General features: G+C 43.2%; 1 protein-coding gene and 1 pseudogene across 2 annotated transcripts; one reads left to right on the top strand and one right to left on the bottom strand.

Annotated features, from left to right (window-relative positions):
* Nucleotides 1-1,163: 1,163 nt before the first annotated feature.
* On the bottom strand, nucleotides 1,164-6,056 carry LOC311133886 (large ribosomal subunit protein bL20m-like; annotated as a pseudogene). Its single transcript, XR_014615378.1, has 4 exons — nucleotides 5,843-6,056; nucleotides 4,845-4,936; nucleotides 4,566-4,643; nucleotides 1,164-1,735 (listed from the first exon to the last, which is right to left on the bottom strand). The product of XR_014615378.1 is annotated as a large ribosomal subunit protein bL20m-like (transcript).
* Nucleotides 6,057-6,445: 389 nt separating this feature from the next.
* On the top strand, nucleotides 6,446-17,514 carry LOC311133885 (succinate dehydrogenase [ubiquinone] iron-sulfur subunit, mitochondrial-like). Its single transcript, XM_084167490.1, has 8 exons — nucleotides 6,446-6,560; nucleotides 11,586-11,719; nucleotides 15,608-15,693; nucleotides 16,084-16,220; nucleotides 16,352-16,468; nucleotides 16,599-16,700; nucleotides 16,846-16,968; nucleotides 17,100-17,514. Exons 1-8 carry the CDS (start codon nucleotides 6,489-6,491, stop codon nucleotides 17,178-17,180), a joined length of 852 nt encoding a protein of 283 aa, XP_084023616.1. The 5' UTR covers nucleotides 6,446-6,488; the 3' UTR covers nucleotides 17,181-17,514.
* The last annotated feature ends 1,466 nt before the right edge of the window (nucleotides 17,515-18,980 follow it).

Below are 18,980 nucleotides of genomic sequence, written 5' to 3'. Positions count from 1 at the left end.
CTGTCTGTGTGGGTGGACCATTTCAGTTTGTCAGTGATATGAATACCGAGGAACTTCAAACGTTCCACCTTCTCCACTGCTGTCCCGTCGATGTGGATATAGGGGTACTCCCTCTGCTGTTTCCTGAAGTCCACGATCATCTCCTTTGTTTTGTTGACGTTGAGAGGTTATTTTCCTGACACCACACTCCCAGAGCCCTCACCTCCTCCCTGTAAGCTGTCTCATCGTTGTTGGTAATCAAGCCTACTACTGTTGTGTCGTCTGCAAACTTGATGATTGAGTTGGAGGCGTGCATGGCTAGGCAGTCATGGGTGAACAGGGAGTACAGGAGGGGCCTGAGCACACACCCTTGTGGGGCCCCAGTGTTGAGGATCAGCGAAGTGGAGATGTTGTTTCCTACCTTCACCACCTGGGGGCGGCCCGTCAGGAAGTCCAGGACCCAATTGCACAGGGCAGGGTTGAGACCCAGGGCCTCAAGCTTGATGATGAGCTTGGAGGGACTATGGTGTTGAATGCTGAGCTATAGTCAATGAACAGCATTCTTAGATAGGTATTCCTCTTGTCCAGATGGGATAGGGCAGTGTGCAGTGTGATGGCGATTGCATCGTCTGTGGACCTATTGGGGCGGTATGCGAATAGAAGTGGGTCAAGGGTGACAGGTAAGGTGGAGGTGATATGATCCTTGACTAGTCTCTCAAAGCACTTCATGATGGCAGAAGTGAGTGCTACGGGGCAATAGTCATTTAGTTCAGTTACTTTTGCATTCTTGGGTACAGGAACAATGGTGGCCATTTTGAAGCATGTGGGGACAGTAGACTGGGATAGGGAGAGATTGATTGCATTTTTCATTCATTGCATTTTTCATAAGCTCACATTGAGTGCTGTTTAGATTTTTAAGTAATACATTGCAGTAGCATTTCAGGGAAACATGAATCTTTTAAAAACGTTCTCCTTGAACAAATTAATTGTCAGGAACTAAATAATTTGGAACATTCTATGTAACATTACCACAATTACTTGGGACAGTAATGTAAAATGATCTTGCTTAATCTTTTAGTAGTCAATCTTGAAAACCCTAAATTGAGTCATCTCTCGAGGAGAAAGGGCATCATTTTTCATTGTAATATTTGTAACATTAGCAACAACATCATCAGAACACTGAATAGGTAAGCAAAATGTTTTATTTACTAGACAATCGTTTTACACATGTATTGACAGGAAAACAGGCAAACACACAATCACACATATGTACATAGAGACACAAGGCATTACAAACGAAGGTCAAGTATTTCCTCTGTAACACCCCCTCCCCCCTCCCCCACCAGTCAGTCAAACCTCGCCTATGAATACTATCATATTGAATGAGGTGTGGAGGGTGATTCCGTCAGCATCTATCCAGCAGCCATGATTCAGAGACGGAGTAGAATGGTGGCAGGGTAGCACTGTGTTGGTCGTATTGCTAGTAAGGAAACTGGGTAATTGGATGGGTGGGCCCCTTGCTGAGATCAGCAAAGAGGTGGTATGGAGTCCATTGCAATTGCCTATGGAGAAGGTGGCTAGATCACTGTAGCGTGACAATGTGTGAGAAGACACCAGGAGGCTCTTTGCCATTGCCTAACGCTCCACCGAATCCCTCCTGTTGCCTCACCCTGGCCAGCTTTGCAAGAGACAGGAATGACTTAGGCTCTGTGATGGCAAGGTCGCTCAGAACACGTCGATTCACCTCAACACTACTCTGTAAGGGGAGAGAAGAGGAGGGTTGGAAGTGTAAATAAACATACACTTTGAACCGACACAAATCTTAGAAGATCCGAGGAAAGGATGAGAGGATCTGAGTAACAACAGTAAAGACTAAGGAGTGGGATGAGATGGTAGTGCAAAGGATTTTTACAGTTCAGTATATACAGTGAGGGAAAAAAGTATTTGATCCCCTGCTGATTTTGTACATTTGCCCACTGACAAAGAGATGATCAGTCTATACATTTTATGGTAGGTTTATTTGAACAGTGAGAGACAGAATAACAACAACAAAATCCAGAAAAACACATGTCAAAAATGTTATGAATTGATTTGCATTTTAATGAGGGAAATAAGTATTTGAACCCTCTGCAAAACATGACTTAGTACTTGCAAAACCCTTGTTGGCAATCACAGAGGTCAGACGTTTCTTGTAGTTGGCCACCAGGTTTGCACACATCTCAGGAGGGATTTTGTTCCACTCCTCTTTGCAGATCTTCTCCAAGTCATTAAGGTTTCGAGGCTGACATTTGGCAACTTGAACCTTCACCTCCCTCCACAGATTTTCTATGGGATTAAGGTCTGGAGACTGGCTAGGCCACTCCAGGACCTTAATGTGCTTCTTCTTGAGCCACTCCTTTGTTGCCTTGGCCGTGTGTTTTGGGTCATTGTCATGCTGGAATACCCATCCACGACCCATTTTCAATGCCCTGGCTGAGGGAAGGAGGTTCTCACCCAAGATTTGACGGTACATGGCCCCGTCCATCGTCCCTTTGATGCGGTGAAGTTGTCCTGTCCCCTTAGCAGAAAAACACCCCCAAAGCATAATGTTTCCACCTCTGTGTTTGACGGTGGGGATGGTGTTCTTGGGGTCATAGGCAGCATTCCTCCTCCTCCAAACACGGTGAGTTGAGTTGATTCCAAAGAGCTCGATTTTGGCCTCATCTGACCACAACACTTTCACCCAGTTCTCCTCTGAATCATTCAGATGTTCATTGGAAAACTTCAGACGGCCCTGTATATGTGCTTTCTTGAGCAGGGGGACCTTGCGTGCGCTGCAGGATTTCAGTCCTTCACGGCGTAGTGTGTTACCAATTGTTTTCTTGGTGACTATGGTCCCAGCTGCCTTGAGATCATTGACAAGATCCTCCCGTGTAGTTTTGGGCTGATTCCTCACCGTTCTGATGATCATTGCAACTCCACGAGGTGAGATCTTGCATGGAGCCCCAGGCCGAGGGAGATTGACAGGTCTTTTGTGTTTCTTCCATTTGCGAATAATCGCACCAACTGTTGTCACCTTCTCACCAAGCTGCTTGGCGATGGTCTTGTAGCCCATTCCAGCCTTGTGTAGGTCTACAATCTTGTCCCTGACATCCTTGGAGAGCTCTTTGGTCTTGGCCATGGTGGAGAGTTTGGAATCTGATTGATTGATTGCTTCTGTGGACAGGTGTCTTTTATACAGGTAACAAGCTGAGATTAGGAGCACTCCCTTTAAGAGTGTGCTCCTAATCTCAGCTCGTTACCTGTATAAAAGACACCTGGGAGCCAGAAATCTTTCTGATTGAGAGGGGGTCAAATACTTATTTCCCTCATTAAAATGCAAATCAATTTATAACATTTTTGACATGCGTTTTTCTGGATTCTTTTGTTGTTATTCTGTCTCTCACTGTTCAAATAAACCTACCATTAAAATTATAGACTGATCATTTCTTTGTCAGTGGGCAAACGTACAAAATCAGCAGGGGATCAAATACTTTTTTCCCTCACTGTACAATCAAGTGGCAACATTCACTTTGTACCGTTCATCCCTATTTGTTATTAATATTTCACATTTTCAGTTATTTTTTTTCTTTCTGTTCTATGATAAGTGTCTGCTGTGCTCTGATTACATGTGGTTGTGAGCTGGAGCAATGTTGTAAATCAAACCTTGGGAACAAAAATGCCTTACAGAGGAGCTGTACTGAATCATCACAAGCTGGAACCGAGAGATAGTGTCGTAACTAGGTTAAGACATACTGTAGGCAAGGGTTCCCCAACTGGTAGCCCGTGGGAGATTTTATTTGTTCCCCCAATTTCTGGGCAAAAAATTATTATTTTTGTATTTTTTTTAGTTGGACATGAGACTGTAAAAACACCAGCAAATCAGCTCCAAGTGACTTACATTTTAAAAATCTGTTTAAAGTATTCCCACGCATACACTACACTACATGAGATACATGTATGTGGACACCCCTTCAAATTAGTGGATTCTGCTATTTCAGCCACACTCGTTGCTGACAGGTGTATAAAATCGAGTACACCGCCATGCAATCTCCATAGACAAACATTGGTAGTAGAATGAAGAGCTCAGTGACTTTCAACGTGGCACAAATTGGGATGAATTGGAACGTCGACTGCGAGCCAGGCCTAATTGCCCAGCCTCCGTGCCTGACCTCACTAATGCTCTTGTGGCTGAATGGAAGCAAGTCCCAGCAGCAATGTTCCAACATCTAGTGGAAAGCCTTCCCAGAAGAGTGGAGACTGTTATAGCAGCAAAGGGTGTACCAACTCCATATGAATGCCCATGTTTTGGAATGAGATCGTCAATGAGCCGGTGTCCACATACTTTTGGCCATGTAGTGTATATGTGATCATATACAAATGTAAGCAAGGTTTGAAATTATTATGTTTTAGTCAAATATTATATCTGTTTGGGCTTCTTGTGGACAATTTGCAGTCTACAAATTATTTGTAATTATGTTCTGGCCCCCTGACCATCCGCTCCAGAAAAAAATCGGCCCGCGGCTGAATCTAGTTGATGATCCCTACTGTAGGCCTACTGTACTGACCTTCACCAGGTTGTGCATGAGGGTGGGGTACTTCATGCCGTGCTCCCGTGATGCTGCCGCGATGCATGAGATCCATTGCTGGTGAAAAGCATTGTTTTAGGATCTCACTCACAATAGCACACATCTACATGTAGCTGATTTATCATAAGCACATGATAATGAGAGAGGAGAGATCTTGATGACATGTAAGGGTGCACATATAGATCCAGGGTATAGCATAGCTAGAATATCTAATTAGATGTATCAATGACATGGCTATAATTCTGATCATGCTCTTACCGTACGGATGTTACGTTGTTTGATTTTGTGAGCCTTGGTGGCATATACAAAGGCCCTTCGTACTGCCCGTACCTCTTTCTACCTCTGAAATGCTGATGGACACAGAGATAGGGGAAGAGAAATACAGATGATAGGAAAGGGCAAAAACGGTGACAACACACTACAAGGGTATCAGGGTTGTTTGGGGTCAAGTTCATTTGAAATGACCATACAGTAAGTGAATTGAAATTCATTAAACCATATTGCACAATTTTTATGAATCCCCTGAATTTACAGTATTGAAATAGAATTGAACCCAAATGGAAAGGTACATTAGTTTTTAGTTCATTAACGTTAATTGGCTGATGATGACCTCTGAAGATGCGGAAGGCCGCCATAGGCGGATTGGGACGCAACCCCCATGCAAAACATTCCTCTCTACCTTTTCCTTAAACTGATCTATTTTGATGGGGATTTTTGTATTATCTTACTTATATTGACAATAGACTAGTTTTTTTTACCACCTACGTTAGCTAGCTAGCCAGCTAACTCTGCAAGAGGTAGTCCCGTGTAGCTCAGTTGGTAGAGTACGGCGCTTGCAACGCCAGGGTTGTGGGTTCGTTTCCCACGGGGGGCCAGTATGAAAATGTATGCACTCACTAACTGTAAGTCGCTCTGGATAAGAGCGTCTGCTAAATGACTAAAATGTAAATGTGAGTATGCCGACGTGTAGCTAAAATTGGCACAGTCCTCTCTTTGGAATGAGACTTGCTAGCCCTGAACTGAGTACCAGCCGGTTATTTGGTAAACTAGCCAAATGCTTCGTCTGTAACTAGTTAGGTAGCCATTTTAGCAAGCTTCATAACTAACTATAACGTTAATTGATGAGTTACCTGCAGTGTGAAACTGTCACTACGGTGAGTAAATGTTGCATGCAAAGTAAATTCTGTAATGTCAATTAAATAGAATAGCTAACAGAGCTAGCTAAATGGCTGTCAGTGGCTACAGCGCTAACTTACCCGTGCATTACTGATAACTTCTTGAACCTTCCAATATCTATCAGGCCCACGATTGCGGATCCAATAAGATAAAGTCAAAAACACCATCTTTCTTTCTTAACGATTTTGCTACAATCCTGTCGTTTTTTCCTTTGTCAACCTTACTCGATTAGATTATTTTTATAATCCACCACAGGAGACGACTGCTGCTGTGTGTTGTTGATCTCAAAGAGCATCCGGCGAAAGCTTCACTCACTACGCACGCGCGTAGTGGTCCCACATTTATTTGAGCAAAACATAAAGTAAAACTGTTAGTTTACTAACAACTATTTTGCATCAACTGTACACGTGGAATATCGTGTGTATAGTATGTGCATGTACATAATTGATTTAAACAGAGACAATCATTTGTGAAATCTATGTATCCGAAGAAGGTTTAAAATGGAGATAGCCTCTTTGTACCGAGCGTTGCGCAAATGATCTAATCTGCGAATCAATCATATGTGACAATATTCAATAAAATATAATCTTTGCTAATCGGCATAGTTTGGTAACACCAAAGACGTTTAACATTGATCTCAGGTCAGTTTCTATTAAAGGAAATACCGCAGTGCATTCAGGGATAGCAGATACCAGAGAAAGGTCAGAGAAACGTCAGATTGCGAAAATGTCGGTCGTTTGTCTATCGTCTTTGGGTCGCTATAGCACTGTGGCATTCCGTTCTTCCAGTGGAATGGTGGTAAGGTTGTGTTAATTAAGACTGTCCATTTTAACGATTGCCCAATTAATGAATGCGGTTTGTTGATCGTTTCGAACGACGTGCGCTTGTCAGCTAGCTAACTTCGCTGCTACTCATTCATATCCATAGACACTAACTGCTTTAGCAAAGATTTGTATAACTAACCCAAGATAGACCAGAGCCTGTCGTTTCCAATAGGAGCAAATTAATCATAGTGGGCAGAACATTCTAGGTTGTTTCTAGAACCGTAATGTTACGGCAAATGAGAATCGATTCACGTTTAGATGGAGTATTTTGATGTTTTGGCTTCTTTTTTTGTGCATTTTATATGGCGGTTGGCAACCAACTTTAAGGTGCATTACTGCCACAAACTGGACTGGCGTGTGGACCAGAGACAGAGAATCAAGGGAAGGTCTAAATCCTACCCATTATTCTCTAAGGAAACAAAATGCATAATTAAATACTACATCCCCTGAAGATTTCCCCAGCAGTTAACTTAATATTGGCTCCTCAACCCAATTACTCCTTAAATCGAATAACAATCTCTCTCTTTCCATCCCATATTGCTGGCACTGAAATATAAAGTGTTCCACTGTCTCTATCTCCTCCTGACAATGATCACACTTCCCAGTCGGATGTTTTTCAATGTACTATTGAGCCTTGTGATTACACTTTCCTCCCTTCTCACCTTGACCTGAGGATGTATCTGCCCCCAACTTTTCCTGGATCTTATACAGTTGTTTTCCCTTTCCCTCCCTGTTCCACAACTCTTGCCACTTGTTTTTAACCACTTTTTTATCAACCCCTTGGCTTCTGCTTTACTGATTGACAATTCCATCTCAACATTAGGATGTTTAAGAGCCTGCTTGGCGATAACATCCACCTCCTCATTCCCATCTACACCCACATAAGATGGTACCCAGAGGGGTATTTGATGTTCCAATCTGTCTCATCCTAGACAAGCACGGCAAAACCTCATATGATACATCCTGTCTGCTCCGAGACAGAAATTAATTTAAGCTCATCAGTGCTGCACAGGAGTCAGAGCAGATGACTACTCTGTCTGGCCACACCTCCCCCACCCACCCTGCAGCCAATAGTATGGCCAACAACACCATTGTGTAAACAGATAAATAATCCATTGCTCTTTTTGTCACTGCCACCGTAAACTCAGGAACACTAAAAGCTGCACCTGTCCTCCCTAGTTACTAATATTAGTTGTCAATGCTTTTACATTTTAGTCATTTAGCAGACACTCTTATCCAGAGCGACTTACAGTTAGTGAGTGCATACATTTTCATACTGGCCCCCCCGTGAGAAACGAACCCACAACCCTGCCGTTGCAAGCGCCATGCTCTACCAACTGAGCTACACGGGGCTGTCACTTGAGGATGTAGCTAGCTACCTTTCATCAGTGTGAGTAAGTTTGCTAGCTGTGTATCTGTGCACGTTAGCTAGTAGTAGTTAGATATCCATTACATTACCTAGCTAGTAAAGTAAACAATCGAGTAAAAAAAAAAAAAAAAAGACGTATCGTCACATACACTGGATAGTAAATAATAATAATAATAATATGCCATTTAGCAGACACTTTTATCCAAAGCGACTTACAGTCATAGGTTCAGTGAAATGTGTTAGAATGTTGTTTGATCTTGATTCATCTGTTGCTTGTCAATACTTCATATAGTGTCTATTGGAGATAGAGGTATTGTTCACAAGTTTAAAATTCAGTAAATATGGGCAGAATAAGTTGGATAAGTAGTTTAAGGTTATGTGCTTTTTTAACACTTGATGTAATGTAGTTATGTGACCTGTAGGGGGACCGGTATAAGAATGCCACAAAATACACTACATTGCCAACAGTATGTGGACACCTGCTGGTCGAACATCTCATTCCAAAATCATGGGCATTTATATGGAGTTGGTCCCCCCCCCCCCCCCCCCTTTGCTGCTATAACAGCCTCCACTCTTCTGGGAAGGCTTTCCACTAGATGTTGGAACATTGCTGCGGGGACTTGCTTCCATTCAGCCACAAGCATTAGTGAGGTCAGGCACTGATGTTGGGCGATTAGGCCTGGCTCGCAAACAGCGTTCCAATTCATCCCAAAGGTGTTCGATGGAGTTGAGGTCAGGGCTCTGTGCAGGCCAGTCAAGTTCTTCCACACCGATCTTGACAAACCATTTCTGTATGGAACTAAGGGGCCTAGCCCAAACCATGAAAAACAGCCCCAGAACATTATTCCTCCTCCACCAAACTTTACAGTTGGTACTATGCATTCGGGAAGGTAGCGTTCTCCTGGCATCCGCCAAACCCAGATTCATCTGTCGGACTGCCAGATGGTGAAGCATGATCCATCACTCCAGAGAATGCGTTTCCACTGCTCCAATGTGAAATGGCTGCAAGCTTTACACCACTCCAGCCGACGCTTGGCATTGCGCATGGTGATATTAGGCTTGTGTGCAGCTGCTTGGCCATGGAAACTCATTTCATGACGCTCCCGACGAACAGTTCTTGTGCTGACGTTTCTTCCAGAGGCAGTTTGGAACTAAGTAGTGAGTGTTGCAACTGAGGACAGACGATTTTTACGTGCTTCAGCACTCGGCGGTCCCGTTTTGTGAGCTTGTGTGGCATTCCACTTTGAGGCTGAGCCGTTGTTGCTCCTAGACGTTTCCACTTCACAATAACCACACTTACAGTTGACCGGGGCAGCTCTAGCAGGGCAGAAATTTGACAAACTGACTTGTTGGAAAGGTGCCATCCTATGACGGTGCCACATTGAAAGTCACTGACATCTTCAGTATGGGCCATTCTACTGCCAATGTTTATAAACCTGTCAGTAACGTGTGTGGCTTAAATGGCCAAATCCACTAATTTGAAGGGGTGTCCACATACTTTTGTGTGTCTGAATGGGGTTACAGACCTTGCTCCACCAGGTATATTTCCTCTGATCTAGGATCAGCTTATCCTTCCCCATATCTAGCGGGGAATTCTCAACTCCACGATATGTACATCACATCTCAATGGAGTTGAGTTTAGGCATAGTAGTGTACCTCCGACTACATCGAGTCAGTGGTAGTTGATAATTGTAAAAATATCTGTTCTTTAATGCACACCACATTGTACATATGTTTGTGCTGTGTAAAGGCGTTATTTTCTTTGGGTGCTGCAATCTGTGTGACCTCTGTCAAATTGCACCACGTAATCGACTTCAAACATGCACTACCACTCGATACTTCTATAAATGTCAATTATTTAATGCTTACTATGTACCTGTGCAAGTCCTGATTTGTTATAGATTTGTCAGTGGGAGTTGGAATCCATAGTTTTTTATAAAACCTTGCACTCTGTATCCCCTGCCAAAACGTAAAAAATCTGCCGTGCTATGACAGAGCTGCTCCTTCTCCATCAACAAACAACGGCTCCCTTGGCGGAGGTCGCAGTTTGCTGCACGCACAAAACAAATATTAGACTACAGGGATCTTGATCCATGACTCAGGAGGGGATTGATTGTTTCTGCTGTAACCAAGAAGCTTGATCTTGCAAGCTAGACATTTAGTGAAACATTTGCAAACCAAATGTATAGCTGGAGCGAATTTATTTGTCTTAGTTCAACTTCAAATTTGATTTGCCACATACGCCGAATACAACAGGTGTAGACATTACAGTGAAATGCTTACTTACAAGCCCTTAACCAACAATGCAGTTTTTAAGAAAAAAAGAAAGTGTTAAGTAAAAAATAGCAAATAATTAAAGAGCAGCAGTAAAATAAAATAACAGTAGGGAAGCTATATACAGGGGGTGCCGGTACAGAATGTGCAGGGCACCAGTTAATTGAGGTAATATGTACATGTGCGTAGAGTTAGTGACAATGCATAAATAATAAACAGAGTAGCAGCAGCGTAAATGAGGGGGATGGGGTGGCAATGCAAATATTCCGGGTAGCCATGATTAGCTGTTCAGGAGTCTTATGGCTTGGGGGTAGAAGCTGTTAAGAAGCCATTTGGACCCAGACTTGGCGCTGCGGTACCGCTTGCCGTGCGGTAGCAGAGAGAACAGTCTATGTCTAGGGTGGCTGGAGTCTTTTGATACTTTTTTGGGCTTATAGTTATAAGATATTTACCTTGCAAACATTAGTAGTGAACTTCAAGAGTAACTTGATCACCTCTCTTGCGCTGCACGAGTGGATTGTCATGAAGCCAAAAAAAAATACTAAATGGTATTGAAAAACATACCGTGGGTATTTCATAATACCCCAGTATACGTTATATACCAGGGATCATCAACTTGATTCAGCCACGGGCTGAATATATATATTTTTCTTTAGCGTATGGTCAGGGTGCCGGAACATAATTGACCGCAAAAAGCCCAAACAGATATAATATTTGACTAAAACATAATAATTTCAAACCTTGCTTACATTTGTATATGATCAAACACTGAGTATACAAAACATTAAGAACACTTTCCATGACGTAGACTGACCAGGTGAAAGCTATGATCCCTTATTGATGTCACTTGTCAGATCCACTTCAATCAGTGTAGATGAAGGGGAGGAGACAGGTTAAAGAAGGATTTTGTTGAGCGTGAAAAACCCAGCAGCGTTGCAGTTCTTGACACAAACCGGTGCATCTGGCACCTACTACTATACCCAGTTCAAAGGAACTTACATTTTTTGTCTTGCCCATTCATGCTCTGAATGGCACACACACAATCCATGTCTCAAGGCTTAAAAATCCTTCTTGAATCTGTTTCCTCCCCTTCATCTACACTGATTTTAAGTGGTTTAACAAGTGACATCAATAAGGGATTATAGCTTTCACCTGTTCAGTCTGTCATGGAAAGAGCAGGTGTTCTTAATGTTTTGTATGCTCAGTATATACACTCAACACTGCCAATAAAATTATTATACGAGGAACATTGGGTCGTTATTCATGAAGAACTTGTTCTATCCCACAGCTTGTAATGTGGTTTGTTATGACAGACAGGCTAAACAGTCCTCATTCTCTCTCCTCCTCTACTGTCAGGCGGTTCGGTACGGCCAGACAGCGGCGGCCACAGTACCACAGCCCAGAGTCAAGAAGTTCCAGGTGTACCGCTGGGACCCAGACACAGTGGGGGACAAGCCCCGTATGCAGACCTTTGAGATTGATCTCAACACGTGAGTACAGCCCGCCTTATCAGCTGAACACTTCCATTAGGTTATTGGAACAGGGACTTTGTAATTTATCGAATGTTATCACAGTGTCAGATCTTTTTAGTACAGACCTCCCCTTGTGTATTATGATGATGATGATGATGATGATGATGGAGGAGGAATACCCCTCCTATAGACTAGACTGACTGTCCTGGACAGTAGTATGTTCTGTAGGTGTTACTCCTCTTTTCATTTAGGAGTTCACGACTTGAGTTACAGACAGCCAGGACAGACCTCTCAAGGCGGCCAATTATTTCTCTCAAGATACAGTCCTCATGTAGTTCTCTGTAAAAGAGGAGCATGTTGCAGTGGTGTTTAGGGCATTAATTATTAACTCAAGTGACAACACTGTTCCTGATTGCTTAGTCACTTTTACCCCTACCTACATGTACATATTACATCAACTACCTCGTACCCCTGCACATTGACTCGGTACCGGTACTCCTTGAATATAGCCTCGTTATTTTGTGTTACTATTTCCTTTTTTATGTATTTCTTAACTTTTTTACACTGCATTGTTGGGAAAGGGCTCGTAAGTAAGCATTTCACTGTAAAGTCTACACCTGTTGTATTCGGCGCATGTCACAAATAAAATTGGATTTGTTCGAGAGGGAATCATCAGCACCCTTCATATGAAATTGAGGATAACCCTGATACTCTGGACAGGTTCCCAGTCCTCTTCCTGTACTTTCTCCATCTGTCCAATCCTGTTGGCTCACCTCTGGCAATGAGGCATTGTGACAAAAAAACATTTTGGGTACTATCACAGCATGGATATGTATAGTATACTGAACAAAAATATAAACGCAACATGTACAGTACCAGTCAAACGTTTGGACACACCTACTCATTCAAGGGTTTTTCTTTATTTTTACTATTTTCTACATTGTAGAATAATAGTGAAGACATCAAAACTATGAAATAATACATATGGAATCATGTAGTAACCAAAAGAAATGTTAAACAAATCAAAATATATTTTATATTTGAGATTCTTCAAAGTAGCCACCCTTTGCCTTGATGACAGATTTTCACACTCTCAACCAGCTTCATGAGGTAGTCACCTGGACTGCATTTCAATGAACAGGTGTGCCTTGTTAAAAGTAAATTTGTGGAATGTCTTTCCTTCATAATACATTTGAGCCAATCAGTTGTGTTGTCTCCTGAGTGGCGCAGTGGTCTAAGGCACTGCATCGCAGTGCTAACTGTGCCACTAGAGATCCTGGTTCGAATCCAGGCTCTGTCGCAGCCGGCCGTGACCGGGAGACTCATGGGCGGCGCACAATTGGCCCAGCGTCGTCCAGGGTAGGGGAGGGAATGGCCGGCAGGGATGTAGCTCAGTTGATAGAGCATGGCGTTTGCAACGCCAGGGTTGTGGGTTCGATTCCCATGGGGGGCCAGTATAAAAAATAAATGTATTCACTAACTGTAAGTCGCTCTGGATAAGAGCGTCTGCTAAATGACTAAAATGTAATGTAAAATGTTGTGACAAGGTAGGGTTGGTATACAGAAGATAATATTTTACCAAATAGCTATAACTATGAAAGAACATATATGGAATCATATAGTAACCAAAAAAGTGTTTAACAAATAAAAATAAATATATTTAGATTCTTCAAAGTAGCCTTGATGACAGCTTTGCACACTCTTGGCATTCTCTCAGCCAGCTTCACCTTGAATGCTTTTCCAACAGTCTTGAAGGAGTTCCCAGATATGCTGAGCACTTGTTGGCTGCTTTTCCTTCACTCTGCGGTCAAACTCATCCCAAACCATCTCAATTGGGTTGAGGTCGGGTGATTGTGGAGGCCAGGTCATCTGATGCAGCACTCCATCACTCTCCTTCTTGGTCAAATAGCCCTTACACAGCCTGGAGGTGTGTTGGGTCATTGTCCTGTTGAAAAACAAATGCTAGTCCCACTAAGCGCAAACCAGATGGGATGGCGTATCGCTGCAGCATGCTGTGGTAGCCATGCTGGTTAAGTGTGCCTTGAATTCAAAATAAATCACTGACAGTTTTACCAGCAAAGCACCCCCACACCTCCTCCTCCTCCATGCGTCACGGTGGGAACCACACATGCGGAGATAATCCGTTCACCTACTCTGCGTCTCACAAAGACACGGCGGTTGGAACCAAAAATCTCAAATTTGGACTCATCAGACCAAAGGACAGATTTCCACCGGTCTAATGTCCATTGATTAGTGTTTTTTGGCTCAAGCAAGTCTCTTCTTCTTATTGGTGTCCTTTAGTAGTGGTTTCTTTGCAGCAATTAGACCACGAAGGCCTGATTCACGCAGTCTCCTCTGAACAGTTGATGTTGATGTGTCTGTTACTTGAACTCTGTGAAGCATTTATTTGGGCTGCAATTTCTGAGGCTGGTAACTCTAATGAACTTATCCTCTGCAGCAGAGGTAACTCTGGGTCTTCCGTTCCTGTGGCAGTCCTCATGAGAGCCAGTTTCATCATAGCGCTTGATGGTTTTTGCGACTGCACTTGAAGAAACTTTCCAAGTTCTTGAAATTTTCCGGATTGACTGACCTTCATGTCTTAAAGTAATGATGGACTGTAGTTTCTCTTTGCTTATTTGAGCTGTTCTTGCCATAATATGGACTTGGTCTTTTACGAAGTAGGGCTATCTTCTGTATACCACCTCTACCTTGTCACAACACAACTGATTTGCTCAAACTCATTAAGAAGGAAAGAAATTCCACAAATTAACTTTTTAAGAAGGCACACCTGTTAATTGAAATGCATTCCAGGTGACTACCTCATGAAGCTGGTTGAGAGAATGCCAAGAGTGTGCAAAGCTGTCATCATGGCAAAGGGTGGCTATTTGAAGAATCTCAAAAATAAAATATATTTTGATTTGTTGAACACTTTTTTGGTTACTACATGATTCCATATGTGTTATTTAATAGTGTTGATGTCTTTACTATTGTTCTACAATGTAAAAAATAATAAAAATAAAGAAAAACCCTTGAATGAGTAGGTGTCCAAACTTTTGACTGGTACTGTAAAGTGTTGGTCCCCTGTTTCATAAGCTGAAATAAAAGATCCAAGAAATTGTCCATACGTACCAAAAGCTTATTTCTCTCAAATTTTGAGCACAAATGTCTTTACATCCCTGTTAGTGAGCATTTCTCCTTTGCCAAGATAATCCATCCACCTGACAGGTGTGGCATATCAAGATACTGATTAAACAGCATGATCATTACACAGGTGCACCGTGTGCTGGGGACAATTAAAAAGGCACTTTAAAATGTGCAGTTTTGTCACACAACACAATACCACAGATGTCTGAAGTTTTGAGGGAGCGTGCAATTGGCATGCTGACTGCAGGAATGTCCACCAGAGCTGTTGCCAGAGAATTGAATGTTCGTTTCTCTACCATTTGCCGCCTTTAGAGAATTTAGCAGTGCGTCCAACCGGCCTCACAACCGCAGACCACGTATAACCACGCCAGCCCAGGACCTCCACATCCGGCTTCTTCACCTGTGGGATCGTCTGAGGGGGTGCTGAGGCCTATTTCTGTCTGTAATAAATCCCTTTTGTGGGAAAAAACGCATTCTGATTGGCTGGGCCTGGCTCCCCAGTGGATGGGTCTGGCTCCCAAGTGGGTGGGCCTATGCCCACCCATGGTTGTTCCCCTGCCCAGTCAACTGAAATCCATAGATCCATGAATTTATTTCAATTGACTGATTTCCTTATATGAACTAACTCTGTAAAATCTTTGAAATTGTTGCGTTTTATATTTTTGTTCAGTATATGTGTCTCCTGTTGTCATACATCTTCAGTGTACAGATGTGGTTCTTAAAAAACAATAAGTGGACTGTCTGCTTCCCTCCTTTCCACAGCTGTGGCCCCATGGTATTGGACGCCCTCATCAAGATAAAGAATGAGATGGACGGCACTCTGACCTTCCGTCGCTCCTGCAGAGAGGGTCAGTGTGGGAAGGGAAGTGGGGTTAGTTTGTGGATACTGATGAATAGATGAAATGGTTGGAATGATTCTAGAGGTGAATCCCTAGATGTTCTTTGAGGAGTGAGAGAAGAGCTGGGATTAGTGTTCTTAAATGTTGGTTTACTGTGTTTTTGTTACGTTAGGAATTTAGATAGCGGGAAGGTTGGAAAGTGTGTCCAGGATGGAATTATCTTAGAACAGGTTGTCCAGGGGTGATACCAGAGCAGCTTAGTTTATTCTAGTGACTGACTATCCTCCGATGGATATGCCCCAGTCAAGGAAAAATAACATGTATCCGTTCCTTTTACAACTTCATATGTGAGTAATGCAGGGTTTGTATGCGTGTATCTGTGTGTTTGCAATGGTGCAGGTATCTGTGGATCCTGTGCAATGAACATCAATGGAGGCAACACACTAGCCTGTCTGAACAAGATTGACACCAACACCAGCAAGGCTACCAAGATCTACCCTCTGCCACACATGTACGTGGTCAAAGATCTGGTCCCTGTGAGTATAATCACATTCCATACAAGCTCGTCAACAAACTGGCTATATTCTTTTGTCCACCATAGATTTCAATTGTCAATCCCACATTAAAATTGGAGTGAGTTTGTGATGGAGTTATGTTTTGGTTGCAGGACATGAGTAATTTCTATGCTCAATACAAGTCGATTGAGCCCTACCTGAAGAAGAAGGATGAGACAAATGAGGGAAAGGAACAGTACCATCAGACTGTGGAGGACAGAAAAAAACTGGTACACCCGAATTACTTCTGGTTCATTGACAATGAGCAGAATTTAGATGGTTGAACAGAGTGCTGCAACTGTGTCCATTTTGTGAAAATGTCTGTGTTCTCCTTCTTACTGTCCTGTCTCTCCCTGTCAGGACGGGCTGTATGAATGTATCCTGTGTGCGTGCTGCAGCACCAGCTGCCCCAGCTACTGGTGGAATGGAGACAAGTACTTGGGACCTGCTGTTCTTATGCAGGCCTGTGCTTTTGTGTATTCTAGTTTAGACTAGTCTGAGTGGGAACTTTTGATTAGAGTTGTTGTATTTTGATCAACGGGACACTGATGAGTGAATGTGCGTAGTGCACCTTGGACTGTTTGAGCTCACGTCTGTCATTCTCCAGGCCTACCGTTGGATGATCGACTCGCGAGACGAGTTCACAGAGGAGCGTCTGTCCAAGCTACAGGATCCTTTCTCCCTATACCGCTGTCACACCATCATGAACTGCACTAAGACCTGCCCCAAGGTAACCTCAGTCTAATAAACAACATTACTCCACCCTTCTAAGGGTAAACTGTAAGCTTCACTGCTCACTAGCACTCTCTTCTACTTTCTCATTGTAGTCAAATTAATCACCGCTCTCTCCTACTCTAACAGGGCCTGAACCCAGGGAAGGCGATTGCAGAGATTAAGAAGATGATGGCCACTTACAAGGAGAATAAATCAGCTGTTGCTTGAACCCCGGCCCGCCCTTTTAATTATACTACAATTAAGATGCCCTACCAGTGACGTCTGCTGGGCATGTGAACTTCAACAGCTCCACACTCCAGCACTACTGACTGACATTGGACTCCAAGGGAACGGGAGGGAGGGAGAGAGGGAGAGATGTATGTGTGAGACATGACCTGCTGACTTCACTAGAATGATGGTGCATTCCTTTGTTCATCCCCATTGTTTGGTCTCGTGTGGGTTGGGTTGAGTTCAGAGCGTGATGGATTCACAGACAATGAATATGTATATGATCTGTAGCGCTTTCATCATAACTAGATAAAGTACCAGTCAAAAGTTCGGACACCTACTCATTCAAGGGTTTTTCATTATTTTTACTATATTGTAGAATGTTTTTATTTTATTTTACCTTTATTTAACTAAGCAAGTCAGTTAAGAACAAATTCTTATTTACAATGACGGCCTACACCGGCCAAACCCGGACGACGCTGGGCCAATTGTGCGCAGCCCTATGGGACTCCCAATCACGGCCGGTTGTGATACAGCCTGGAATCGAACCAGGGGGTCTGTAGTGACGCCTCAAGCACTGAGATGCAGTGCCTTAGACCACTGCGCCACTCGGGAGCCCAGAATAAATTGTGAAGACATCAAAACTATGAAATAACACATACAGTGAGGGGAAAAAAGTATTTGATCCCCTGCTGATTTTGTACGTTTGCCCACTGACAATGAAATTATCAGTCTATAATTTTAATGGTAGGTTTATTTGAACAGTGAGAGACAGAATAACAACAAAAAAATCCAGAAAAACGCATGTCAAAAATGTTATGAATTGATTTGCATTTTAATGAGGGAAATAAGTATTTGACCCCCTCTCAATCAGAAAGATTTCAGGCTCCCAGGTGTCTTTTATACAGGTAACGAGCTGAGATTAGGAGCACACTCTTAATGGGAGTGCTCCTAATCTCAGCTTGTTACCTGTATAAAAGACACCTGTCCACAGAAGCAATCAATCAATCAGATTCCAAACTCTCCACCATGACCAAGACCAAAGAGCTCTCCAAGGATGTCAGGGACAATATTGTAGACCTACACAAGGCTGGAATGGGCTAATAGACCATTGCCAAGCAGCTTGGTTAGAAGGTGACAACAGTTGGTGCGATTATTCGCAAATGGAAGAAACACAAAATAACTGTCAATATCCCTCGGCCTGGGGCTCCATGCAAGATCTCACCTCGTGGAGTTGCAATGATCATGAGAACGGTGAGGAATCAGCCCAGAACTACACGGGAGGATCTTGTCAATGATCTCAAGGCAGCTGGGACCATAGTCACCAAGAAAACAATTGGTAACACACTACGCCATGAAGGACTGAAATCCTGCAGCGCCCGCAAGGTCCCCCTGCTCAAGAAAGCACATATACAGGGCCGTCTGAAGTTTGCCAATGAACATCAATGATTCAGAGGAGAACTGGGTGAAAGTGTTGTGGTCAGATGAGACCAAAATCGAGGTCTTTGGCATCAACTCAACTCGCCGTGTTTGGAGGAGGAAGAATGCTGCCTATGACCCCAAGAACACCATCCCCACCGTCAAACATGGAGATGGAAACATGCTTTGGGGGTGTTTTTCTGCTAAGGGGACAGGACAACTTCACCACATCAAAGGGACGATGGACGGGGCCATGTACTGTCAAATCTTGGGTGAGAACCTCTTTCCCTCAGTCAGGGCATTGAAAATGGGTCGTGGATGGGTATTCCAGCAAAGGAGTGGCTCAAGAAGAAGCACATTAAGGTCCTGGAGTGGCCTAGC

This window comes from Coregonus lavaretus, assembly GCF_964263955.1.
Source record: "Coregonus lavaretus genome assembly, chromosome: 8".
NCBI lineage: Eukaryota > Metazoa > Chordata > Actinopteri > Salmoniformes > Salmonidae > Coregonus > Coregonus lavaretus.
This window is presented reverse-complemented; position numbering and strand designations above follow the sequence as displayed.

What these genes read in the sequence shown, in the direction of transcription:
- LOC311133885 (XM_084167490.1), top strand. Translation starts at nt 6,489, where the DNA reads ATGTCGGTCGTTTGTCTATCGTCTTTGGGTCGCTATAGCACTGTGGCA. An exon ending in TGGTCAAAGATCTGGTCCCT is followed by an intron (nt 16,221 to 16,351) that starts GTGAGTATAATC and finishes TTTTGGTTGCAG; the next exon opens with GACATGAGTAATTTCTATGC. An exon ending in GACCTGCTGTTCTTATGCAG is followed by an intron (nt 16,701 to 16,845) that starts GCCTGTGCTTTT and finishes GTCATTCTCCAG; the next exon opens with GCCTACCGTTGGATGATCGA.